Below are 12,345 nucleotides of genomic sequence, written 5' to 3' on the forward strand. Positions count from 1 at the left end.
CCTCATATATATTTTAATAAAGACACCCCAGGCCCTGGCCTACACCAGCGGTACATTTAATTAAATTAAAAACCCTTGTGGGTGTTAATTTATATATTTTTAAAAGCTGCAATTCCGCAGTATTGCAGCTTTAAAAAAAAAAAGATTTATTCTAGCCCCGGGTGGGGGAGGTGGAATCCCTCAGGCACTCCCCCACCCGCACAAGGACTAAGAGGGCAGGGTACCATGCTCCTATGTCTTTTTTAATTAGTAATCTCAGGACAGAGAAAGTCCCGGAGTCCTGCAATGGCTGCCTGCAACGTTTTCCCTTATGTTGCTGGGAGCCAGTCAGAGCGATTGCTCCGGCATGTGTGGGTTGGTCCAAGTGGGAAAAAAGCCCCCTGGGCCAATCAGAACTCAGCACATAAAAAGATAGGCATGTTGTGTCTTTTTATGTGGGGAGTTCTCTGCCACAACTGCAGAGTCTCCTCCGTTGTAAACGTAGGGCCTGATTACGACCTTGGCAGAGGGGATTACTCCGTCGCAAACGTGACGGATATCCTGTCTGCCGTATTACAGGTTCCGTATGATATAATGGAACTTGAGATACAGTGGGCGGGATATCCGTCAAGTTTGTGACAGAGTAATCCCCTCCGCTAAGGTCGTAATCAGGCCATTTGTATTAGATCAGAGTTTGTGAATTCTAAAACAAACGAAAACTTACACAAAGTCTAAGTTTACTTTTGTGAATCAAGCCCTCTATTTTTTAAACTGGTTTTGAGGGACTCTCGCGAGAGTCCCTCAATCCCAACCATCCGTTTGAACTGGAATTTCTCAAAAACGACTGAACAAGTTTACACCAAATCACAAAGCATGCATTCTGGACCAAGATCTAGCTTCCTCTCAAATTTGGTGTAATTACATTCAGCAGTTTTTGCGGTAGCCCTGTTTAAAAAACAAACAAAACTAAAAAAAAAAGTCTATTGAAAACGCATGGGGATTTTGTGCTTTGGGACCCCCTTTTTGTCTCGGCCCCCATGTGACGGATCATCCTGAAACTTTCCATGCACAAACTAAGCAAAAACAAACTCTTTTTGTAAAGTTTCGTGAAGATGCATCAAACAACACCAACATTATTAGCAAAACAAAAAAGGCTTTTTCGGTAGAAACACTGACCAGTGGCAAGAGTAGGGTAAGTGGTTGGGAGAGAAGGGTCTTTCAGGGAGCTTTGAGATGCCACATTTAGGTGGGACAATCAGTCCTGATTACATTGATAGAAGAGATTTATTTTTAATATAATGGTGCACTTTAAACTGTGCCGAATTGCGATTGTTGATATATTGATGATGCCATCATTGTTGCTTCTTTGAAAATTTTGTACATATGTCTTAAAGTATTCAGAGGTGTATGATGGCATAAACATTTTTGTGTGTTTTTGCTCATTTTAGTGCTGCAAAGGCTCCCTACTTGGCCAAATTCAAAGTGAAACGCTGTGGAGTGAGTGAGCTAGAGAAAGAAGGTTTGTGTCCCCCATTTCTTTTTCTTGTAGTGAATATTTGGGTGATATCATAGAAGAAAAGCCAATAATTGCCCGTCCTGGCTCTTACCACAGCAGAAGGCATGGAAGCCTCTGTACCTTAACTTTGCCTTAGCGGCACTGTCAATCATAAGTGAATGTGTGACTACATAAAGTGCACCATTTTTCAAAACAAATGTGTGTTTTGGCTCATTGCCTTATTCTCTTTGATCTGCTCAAGTTTAACATTTTGTTAACTGCATGACACTTGCTTGTTTTTGCAAATGTTTGAGAATTAAAAGTGACCTGCATTTTTATCCACTAAACCAATGTTTACATCTCTACATCCCTTCACCCCCACACGCTGATAGAATGCCAGGTATTGATACAGCTGGCTATTCAGAGCTGCACTTCCTAGGTTTCTGTGGAGAAACCCTTCACATCTCAAAAGAATGGCCTCTTCCTTTAAAAAGACTATCTAGGATCCAAATAATGTATTTTAATTCTTAACCTTATAATCGTTAGGCCTGCTCATTTTTCAACAATAAACACAAATAATCATTAAAAACTAGAGTAATGTAACAAATGCTAAACATAGTTTGAGTTGCTATGAGTAAGTCTAGAAAAAGTTAGGAAAAATAGTTTCAGGGACAGTTGCTTAAAAGGGAGGGGACGGAGTGAGAATCTTTCATGGTTACCTTCACAGGTTGTAGGCAAGTCTTAAAATGCGTTATAAGGCAACCAGTGGGAGATCAGTCCAAAACGTAAGCAATGCAACTTTCCATCAAAAAATAAAAGCAGAATTACATTGTCACATCCTCCAAATATATGTAAGTCGATCCCTACTTCCTTAGACTGGCAGGCTGACTGATAATGTGCTCTAGTTTTCAGTGTAGACTGTGCTCTGCTCTGCAGGTCTGCGTTGCGCATCTGACTCCCTTGACGAGAGCACAGAAGAAGGACAAGATAGTCGGATCGCCTGGCAGGCAGCCATCTTTAAAGTGGGTGATGACTGTAGACAGGTGAGCCGCAGCCCTCAAGTTTGTTTATATGTCATGCCAGTGATGCACTTTCTCCAGTTTCTTGCTACTGGTCCTTCTTTCCCTGCAATGCATATTTTCTGTTTCTTTTGCAGGACATGCTGGCTCTACAGATCATTGATCTCTTTAAGAATATTTTCCAGCTAGTGGGTCTTGACCTGTTTGTGTTTCCCTACCGTGTGGTAGCCACTGCTCCTGGGGTAAGTTGTCAAACATGTCCAGCGTTGTCTCCTTTAGTCTCTGTTGTCATTTCTCTATCTCTTGCATAACTGTAATTTTCTCTTTCATATCCTTTTTTTTTTCCCCCAAGTGCACTTTGTTCCGGTTTCATATCATTTTTTTCTCTGTTCTTCCTCGTCCTTCTGCTCATCTCTCACACTACCCTATGTTTTATTATGTTGTAACTCACTACAGAACCCTAGGGAGACAGCGATCAGAGCTCGTTTCGGACTGGTACAGCTGAAAATCCTCCATAGGGTCTATCACTCCAGAACCATGCTACACAGAATAGGAAGAATGACCTCCCCACTGTGTCTTAGGGGTTGTGGACACGAAGGGTCCTTTATCTATATACTGTGGGGATGCCCCAAAATACAAGAGTACTGGTGCGAGGTAACAGATATAATGAGCCGGATCACTGGCCTGGTGGTTCCACTGGAGGCAAAATGGTGTTTATTAAACATTGTAGGCAAAGCACAGTGGCACAGGTACCAGAAAATTTGGTTATCGCTTGCTGCGGTTGTGGCGAAACGAAATTTAGCCAGACAGTGGGGATCTCCCTTGGTGCCTTAGGTGTTGGACTGGAAAACATACCTGGATTGGTGTCAAAGAGCCAAACATTCTATATATCTCAGTAGGGCATGCCCACAGAAATGGTAGATGGTATGGAGAGAATGGGCTACTTACCGGGGAGTGTAATGTTGAAAGGTCGGGCGTTTAAAGCAATTGCTTATTTTTGGTTGCTAGTCCCGGGAAATATACTGGAAGTCTGCAGGTGCAAGATAAGTTATATAATGTTGTTCAACTGAATTGTAATGGCATCAACCTAAGTAATGATGGGTCTCGTGTGATAACAGATGTACGATCATTATTGAGAAGTTTTTCAGTAAATAGAGTTTAAAAAAATATATTATGTTGTATCTAACCTATCCATCTGGCCTTCTATTTGAATTGAATGTTACTATATATGAACAGACAATCTTGCTGAAAATGTAATCACCCATCCTCCCAAACCTGTCTGACATCTTTCCAGTTTTATGGTTTGCACTGAAGTCAATAGGAGAGAAAGACAGTAGACCCTTAGTCCAAAGAGGGCTGAGCCTTTTCAGTCATGGGGAAGGCATTGTTGAAATGTCAACCAGAGCATTTATTGTTCGTTTCCCATCTCTGTGTTCTCAAAAATGAGCATGAAGCATGCTTTAAGAGATACCACATTTAAGACTAGCACCAATAGAGACTATGGGTAGATTATGTGTGCAAAACAAATGTTGAAATTTATGTCTTGGATTGATTTTAACAAGGCAGCCAATAAATTTGTGTTGCAAAGTGACTCTTTTTGGGTGCCCCCCCCACCCCCACACAGTTTTTTTCATTTTTTTAAACTCACCTGTTGACAACATTTGGTAGTGGGAAATGCAATCCAGCACTGTGACCCCTAAATCACGTCAAAATTAGTTTAAAACCTGATTGCCACATTTACATTCCCTATAAGTTCATAGTTTGTGGTGCAGAAGTACATCCACGGTATGGACAGTTAACTTCCTATCATTAACTGCAGCACTTATTGTGCCATCAACTACAGAGGCAATGAAAACATGGTTTCAGGCCTACTGTGTGTATCTTGACAGTCTCAAACCCTGCTGCACAGAGCTGTAAAAAAACAAACTGATTTTAAATATTAAATAATTCACCAATAAGGCGTACCTTGCTGTCCACAAAGTGTAGGATGCATAATATTTAAGAGTGATATGTTGGACATTGGGACATTAGAAATCACATGTTCCCTTGGTGACTAAAACAAAGACTTTAGTGTAGCTGACACATAGGAAACATCAAAGTATAGATTCTACACTTTAATCTATAACTTCTGACCTGTACCAGCCACAGTTTCAAGTCAAAGACCTATATTATATATTTATTACAAATACAATCTAATTATGAAGTCAAATTGTTCTTAAATATATTGGAAATGTACCTTTTAGAAAGTTACCTTTACCCTGCCTGCAGCTTCATGAGGCTTACTTGCATTATCTCTCCAGCAACTGGCCAACTGGTACTTTTTCTGAAGTCAGTGTGAAAACTGCTACTAAAGCAGAGGCAATGGCATATGAATTGCATGTGTTTTCTTCCCCTGCCAGAAAGATCAGTTGGTATTGGCTGAGCAATTTAATTAATTCCAAAAGGCCTGCCCTGCCACAAGCAAATTTTAGGCAACACTTGGAAGTAAGGGGCACTCAGACTGTTTGCAGTAGGGCAAACATAAGCTGCTGAAAAAGTGGGCTGCCCTGGGAACTTTTATCCCATTGGCTGAGACACCCCCACCCACTAGCTGCTGCCAGGCATAAATGTTTCACCCCAAGTTACCATCTTCAGAACACTCTCTGGACCTGCTGAAAATCAGAAGAGGACTGGACCTGCTGTCTGTGACATGGAAGGTGCCCTGAAGGATTGAACCTGCTCCCTCTTGTACCCAAAACAAAGAAGTAGCCTGCAAGGGTCAGTTGGCTGACTTACTGTGTGGCTAGAGGGACACAACAAGCTGCATGAGGCTTCCTCCTGGAAATACCCAGCTGACCAGTGGCAAATGGACTTTGCTGTTGTCCTCTGACACCATGAGAGTCTAAGTGCCCTCCCCTGAGTGGTCTTAGAAGTGTACTCCTGTGGTTGTTTGGGCACTGTAAGAAAGTCTGATACTTTGAAACACTTTTCCTCCAGAACTCCAGGGTGACCTGAGAGAAAAAAGTGTCTGGCAGTTCCATAGCATCAGAAGGAATTTCAGCTCTGTCCTGATCACAGCTTCCAGCACCTCTGAAAGCATCAACTAAGTCCCATTCTAAGCTAGGGCTTGCAAATTTTCTGTGCGAAAGCTCCAGAGCTCCAGCAGGACCAACCTGCTTCAAATATCCGGAGTTTGGTTCCATGGCAGTGGCTACAGTTTCAGTAGCAGCCCTCTCTCTGTGAATTGTTCTTCTCAAAACGTCACAAAATCTCTCTCTGTATTGGAACTTAGAAACTTTTTCAAACTTTTTGAGTTCCATACTTTCACCAGGACCAATCCAGTTGTTGTAGCCGACCAGGGCTTCATTGTGGTTGGTCTCGACTCACATTTAGGTAGCTGTCTGCCGCTTCCTTTGACTATTATTAGCACTTTGTGCTTTTTTGCTCTATATTCACTTAAATCTTTAGAAAATTATATCTCTGGTTCCCTGTATTGAATTGTAGTTGTTTTGGTCTTATTTTACTCATACATGTTTTCTCTTTATTTGGTTGTGGAATTGTATTCTGTTTTGTGTGGCTTTTATACATCGCCTTTGATTTAAGCCTGACTGCTTTGTGTTGCCCTACCAGGAACTGAGCACAAGTTTATTTTACTAAAATTGTGCGACATCTAGCATGTGGTGGCCTTAGTCTGTGAGATGGACAGTTTCCCACCCCAAATATTAATCCACTTTCGCATTCACCTAAATTAATATAACAGTTGAAAACTGCTGCCAAACTTTTCTGTGTACAATTCTTTGTAGGTATCTTAAGTCAATATGTATTGATAACATTTATAATTCACTGTTATTTTGAAATGGTTTGCTTCAGGCACTAGTGCCATATGCAGCTATTTAAGTTATTTTGGTACAATAAATGTGCTTTTAGGATCAGTTATTGGGCAAAGGTATCTATGTTGCATGTTTCCACAAAAAATAAAATGACCCTATTCCTGCATTTTTTCTCCTCTTCCTTTTTCTCCAGTGTGGTGTAATAGAATGCATTCCTGAATGTACATCCCGGGACCAGTTGGGCCGACAGACAGATTTTGGCATGTACGATTATTTTACCCGACAGTATGGGGATGAGTCAACGCTTGCTTTCCAGAAGGTATTTTTCTGTTTTTTTTTGTGTCAGGCCACAGTTCAACTCATTGGGAAATGTGTGGATAATATTGTTTTTACTACATGGGGTGTTAGACCTGGCAACCATAAGGTGCTCTTAGCCCAGACGTTTTGCCTGTACCTCCTGTTTTGTTGCTGTATCTTCTTCTTGTTTGCCATAGGGCTCTGAGCACTTTACCACTGATTATCAGTGATAAATTGCATGTGCTTCTTCCTTAAACATGGGAACATTGGTGTATCCACAATTGGCATACTTAATTTACCTGTAAGTCCCTTGTAAATTGATATACTATATACCCAGGATCCATATATGAAATGGAGCTAATAGGCCTGCAGCACTGGTTGTGTCACCCACGTAAGTAGCTCTTTAAACATGTCTTAGGCTTGCCACTGCAGAGCCTATGTCTGCAGACTCACTGCCACCATTATTTGGCATCTAAAACATCTTGCCAAGCCCAGAACTCCTCTTTTCTTACATATGTCACCCCTAAAATAGGCCCTGGGTAGCCCATAGGGCTGGGTGCTATGTAAGCAAAACGTAGGATATGTACTTCTAAGTTCTTCATGTCCTAGTAATGAAAAACTCCTAATGCCGTTTTTCATTACTGTGAGGCCTGCCCCTCTCATAGACCAGCATTGGGAAATTGGGCATTTCTCTGCACTCACTGCTGTGTGTGCCCACAGCCTATCTCCAATACACGTCTACTGGGAGCTTGTGTATTCCCTCCAGACACCCACAACACAGGATACTCAACTGCATCTGCATGCATATGCATACTGATGGATTTTCTTGGGGAGGAAATCGGGAGGGGCTCACACTTACACCTCAAAGGGTAGCAACCAGAGTCCACACAAAAGGGCTGATTACCTCCCACTGATAGTCTGGAGCCGATGCTGACCTGAAAAGGTTATCTGTGCACTTTACAAGAACTCTTTGTAGTCATCCCCCACATCAAAGGCACTTTCTAGTAGATGTACTGGGTCCATGACCTACTCAACTCAGTACACTTCTGGAGTTGAGCAAATGCGGCTGGAGTAAAGACCTCTGTTTGCCAGGATTGCCACTCTGCCAGGATTGACCGCTCCCAGGAACTGCTGCCCTGCCTTGCTGTGCCGCCCTGCAGCCTGCTGAACTCTGCTGGTAGCCCAACACTCATCCACCAAACCCAGAATGACTCAGTGTGGCTTCTGCTTTACTTTGCCACTCGCTTTCTTCAATTAGCCCAAGTGGCTTTGCTGAGCCCTAACGCTTGCTTTCCTCAATCACCCAGAGCTGCTCTGCTAATGTTTGCCACCCGCTTTCACCAATCACCCTGAGCAGCTTTGCCGGGCACTGCTGCTTGCTTTCTTCAATTAACCCCAGTGGCTTTGCTGGGCCCTGCTGCTTGCCTTCTTCAGTCACCCCAAGCGGCTTTGCTGGGCCCTGCCACTTACCTTCTTCAAATCACCCGGAACCTGCTAACCTTCGCCGCCGCTTTCTTCAAGTACCCTGGCAGCTTTGCAAGACTTGACTGCTGACTTTATCCAACCACCCGGAGTGGCTTTGCTAACATTCGCCTCCCGCTTTTGTTAAGCACCCAGAGTGGCTTAGCAAGACTTGGCCGCTGATTTTTTTCAACCGTCCGGAGCGGCTCTGCTAACCTTTGCCACCCGCTTTCATCATTCACCCCAAGTGGCTCTGCTAGACTTTGCTGCTTACTTTCTTCAGTCACCCTGAGTGGCCTGGCTAGATGTTTCTGCTCGCTTCTTCCGTCGCCTAGAGCGGCCCTGTCAACCTTTGCCGCTTGCTTCCTTCCAACGCCCTGAGCGGTCTTGTGGAACTTAGCCATCTCACCAGGAAAGCAGGTACCCACCTGCTTTCCTGGTGACAGCGCTCAGCTGCTCTCCGAGAGGATCGCACCCCGGACATTACCGCAATCTGTGGAAACAACGTGCACTCGCGCCGAGGAGTCCCTGGCACCATTTCTCCCATCCTATCATCGGTTAACAACTACTGTATCTGATAGAGACTTCTAGTTGTAGATTCCTTACCTTAGAATTTCCCCCCAGGCGTCAGACTGGATCCGGAGATTTTTCTTCGAGCAATACCCTTGCGCGTCTGTAGGTGGCGTCGGTCAACTTCGTAGGCGTCGTGGTCGCCGTGATGACGTCGGGAGTACTACATAGACGCCGCCCTCGCACAGTGACGTCAGTTCTTTTCTTTCCGCGCTACGCGCTGATCTGGAGAAGAGCTACCCTAGGCTATTTTTTGGCCGAATTAGACCGTTTTGTAGAAGTTTTTTGTGTACGACTTTGGTGCGTCGAGATGTCCCCAAAGATCGGGTTCAAGCCTTGTGAGGACTGCCATCGGACGATGTCGGTGACGGATCCTCATCGCATTTGTCTGTGGTGCCTCGAGCACGACCAAGACCCGAAGCCGTGCTCCGAGTGTCGGGCCATGCACCCGAAGGCTTTGAGGGAGCGGTCCCTAAAGCTAATGGCAGCCCGGCACTCGACTCCGCGTAGGTCCCGGTCTCGCTCGAGAGGAAGGTCTCGAGATCGGTCGCAGAGTCATCACCACTCGTCTTCTTCAAATTCCTCGGGTCAAGGTAAGAAGAAGAGGAAGTCGAAGAAGTCCCATTGCTCTCTGACTTTGCCCTGTCGCTTGTCCGACGCGACTCGGGACGAGCGTCCACGCACTAGGCCTCTGTCCTCGGAGCCTGCCCGAGTTTCCCGGAGCCAGAGTGACCCCCACTCAACTGAAAGAGTTTTACGAGGCCATGCGACTCATCTTTGGGCGGGCCAAACCAGATACGGTGCCATCGGGCCCAAGGGGTTCGGCTGAGGGGCCTTCGGGTTCCGCGCCAGCGGCTCCGGCCCCGGCCACCAAGGTCACCTCCAGATACGTGCGTGGATCCGCACTGACGCTGGTCGCACCTTCGAGACCTTCCCCGGGTCGATTATCAATGCTCCTGACGTCAGTAATGCCCACTATCGACATCGACCCAATTCTTATCCCCGACGACTCGGAGTCGGAGCGGCGTTGGCTGACGCGGCCTACGGCTTCCGTGGGGCCTATTCGCCCCAGGTCGGATTCAGACCCTTTTTCCTATGGGTACGAATATGGGGAGGAATTGGAGGGGTCCCTGGACCCTTATGAATACCAGGATGACCCTGCTATGGACTGGGCACAGGATTTGGGCGAAGCCAGTGGTCTAGATACTTCTCCTGACGCTGGAATGCTGTCTCCTACTGTAGCTACGGCGGAGAGAGCAACTTATGGTATGGTGGTCAGTAGGGCAGCTGAGGTCCTCAGCCTTGAGCTACCTACTGTAGAAGTCGGGTCTAATCTCCTGACGGACGTGCTTCAACCTGGGGCTTCTACTTCAGAACCCCTTTTCCCATTCAATGAGGCCCTCACTGATGTCCTTTTGTGTACATGGTCCAAACCCAACACAGAGGCTCCTGTGAACAGGACTATCGCTCGCCACCATCATCCTGCTCCGAACGACCCAAAATTCCTGTCCCAACACCCCACGCCTGAGAGTCTTTGTATCCAGGCTTCTTCTTCTTCAGGCGCGTTCCCTTCTGAACCCCCAGATAGGGAATACAAAAGGCTGGAACAGTTAGACAAGAAGTTGTTTTTTTCCTCCAGTTTGGCACTGCGGTCTGTGAACACTGCATGCCTTTTGGGCCGTTAAACCCACTCCCTGTGGGATACTGTTGCGCAAGTCCTGCTGCAGATACCGGAGGAGGCCCGTGTTATCGACTCCCAAGCAGTGAACAATGGGAGAGACGCGGCGAAGTTCACAATCCGTTGTGGGCTGGATACGACTGACTCTCTGGGCAGATCGGTTGCAACGACAGTGGCCTTACAGCGCCACGCCTGGTTATGCACTTCTGGTTTCTCAGGGGATGTCCAACAGTCACTCATGGACATGCCCTTTGATGGCACCCGTCTCTTTGGAGACAAAGCAGACTCGGCCTTGGAGAGATTCAAGGATTCCTGGGCTACGGCTCGGTCCCTCGGTCTTTCCTCGGCCACTCGCCCACCACAGTCCGCTTTTCGTCCCTTTCGTGGACACGGAAGTGGGGGCGCCCTGTCGCGTCCTACACCCAGCCACCATGCCATGCACACTGGCCAGCCTATGCGTGGCGGAGGACGTGGAATCCCACGTGGCTGTGGGACAGGGAACCAGAGGTCTGTCCAGTCCACCTCTGCCCCCACTGCAGCCTCGAAACCCTCCTAGTCCGTCCCCTCACTCCCACCCAGTTGGCAACAGGATCCGTCATTACCTGCCCAACTGGGAACATATCACCACGGACGGGTGGGTTTTGCAGATCATTCGGAAGGGCTACCCCCTCCCGTTCGAATCTGCTCCACCACATATGCCACCATCCTTCCATCATCTTCCTGAGGATCATTTGGCGCATCTCCGTCAGGAAGTCACGCCTCTCTTGGCCAAGGGAGCTATAGAAAAGGTCCCTGTGCCAGAAGTAGGTTATGGTTGTTGTTCCTGCTACTTTCTGATACCAAAGAAGGACAAGGGCTTACGTCCTATCCTAGACCTTCGGGACCTGAACTACTTCCTCAAGAAGGAGAAATTAAAAATGCTCACCCTGGCTCAGGGTTCTGTCTAACTTAGACCCAGGAGACTGGATGGTAGCGTTGGACTTGCAGGACGCTTATTTCCACATCCCCATCCTGCCTGCCCACAGATGTTACCTACGATTCATGGTAGGTCAGGAGCACTTTCAGTTTACCGTGCTCCCCTTCAGCCTTACCTGCGCCCCTCGGGTGTTCACGAAAGTGATGGTGGTGGTTGCAGCTCATCTGCGCAGGTTAGGGGTCTCAGTCTTCCTCTACTTCGACGACTGGCTGTTGAAGGCGGACTCTCCCCAGACAGTCATCTCCCACCTTCAGACTACGGCGAACCTCCTGCACACGCTGGGGTTCACTATAAACATGCTGAAGTCACACCTGACTCCCTCTCAGACGCTCCCTTTCATCGGAGCAGTTCTGGACACAGTGCAGTTTCGGGCTCATCCTCCCGCAAAGCGAGTCCAAGACATTCAGGCTTTGATTTCAATCTTTCAGCCTCGGTCTTGGGATTCGGTGAGACTGACTCTGAGGCTGCTGGGCCTCATGGCCTCCTGCATCTTGCTAGTGACATTTGCCAGATGGCATATGCAGGCTCTGCAGTGGCACTGAAGTTCCAGTGGGCGCAGTATCAGGGGAATCTCCCCGACATGGTCCAGATCTCAGAGGGGACTGTGAAAGACCTGCAGTGGTGGCTTTCGAATCCGAATTGGGTCCACGGCAGATCACTTCTCCCTTCCCCAACCAAATCTCTCTATAGTGACAGATGCGTCACTTCTGGGTTGGGGCGGCCACATGGGAGAGGCGGAGATCAGAGGCCTCTGGTCTCCGGCGGAATCGGGGCTCCATATAAATCTGCTGGAGCTCGGGGCGATCAGGCTTGCGTTGAAAGCATTCCTTCCCTCTCTCAAAGGGAAAGTTGTGCAGGTGTTCACGGACAATACTACCGCCATGTGGTACTCAAACAAACAGGGCGGAGTAGGGTCCTGGACCCTTTGTCAGGAGGCACTATGCCTCTGGACATGGCTGGAACATCAGGGCATTACCCTGATGGTTCAACATCTGGTGGGTTCCCTCAACGCCAGAGCAGACGAACTCAGCTGTTGACGCACAGTCGATCACGAATGGCGT

At 47.0% G+C, this 12,345-nt stretch overlaps 1 protein-coding gene across 2 annotated transcripts in view; it reads left to right on the forward strand.

The window, feature by feature from the left end:
- The window catches only part of PI4KA (phosphatidylinositol 4-kinase alpha), a 520,678-nt gene that overhangs the window by 492,154 nt on the left and 16,179 nt on the right, over nucleotides 1-12,345 (forward strand). For both annotated transcript variants that reach the window (XM_069215218.1, XM_069215217.1), the window contains 4 exons: nucleotides 1,428-1,498; nucleotides 2,411-2,517; nucleotides 2,631-2,735; nucleotides 6,496-6,621. In XM_069215218.1, the coding sequence (XP_069071319.1) occupies nucleotides 1,428-1,498; nucleotides 2,411-2,517; nucleotides 2,631-2,735; nucleotides 6,496-6,621 (409 nt within the window). The remainder of the gene's footprint in view (nucleotides 1-1,427; nucleotides 1,499-2,410; nucleotides 2,518-2,630; nucleotides 2,736-6,495; nucleotides 6,622-12,345) is intronic.

Source organism: Pleurodeles waltl, chromosome 11 (assembly GCF_031143425.1).
Source record: "Pleurodeles waltl isolate 20211129_DDA chromosome 11, aPleWal1.hap1.20221129, whole genome shotgun sequence".
Lineage (NCBI taxonomy): Eukaryota > Metazoa > Chordata > Amphibia > Caudata > Salamandridae > Pleurodeles > Pleurodeles waltl.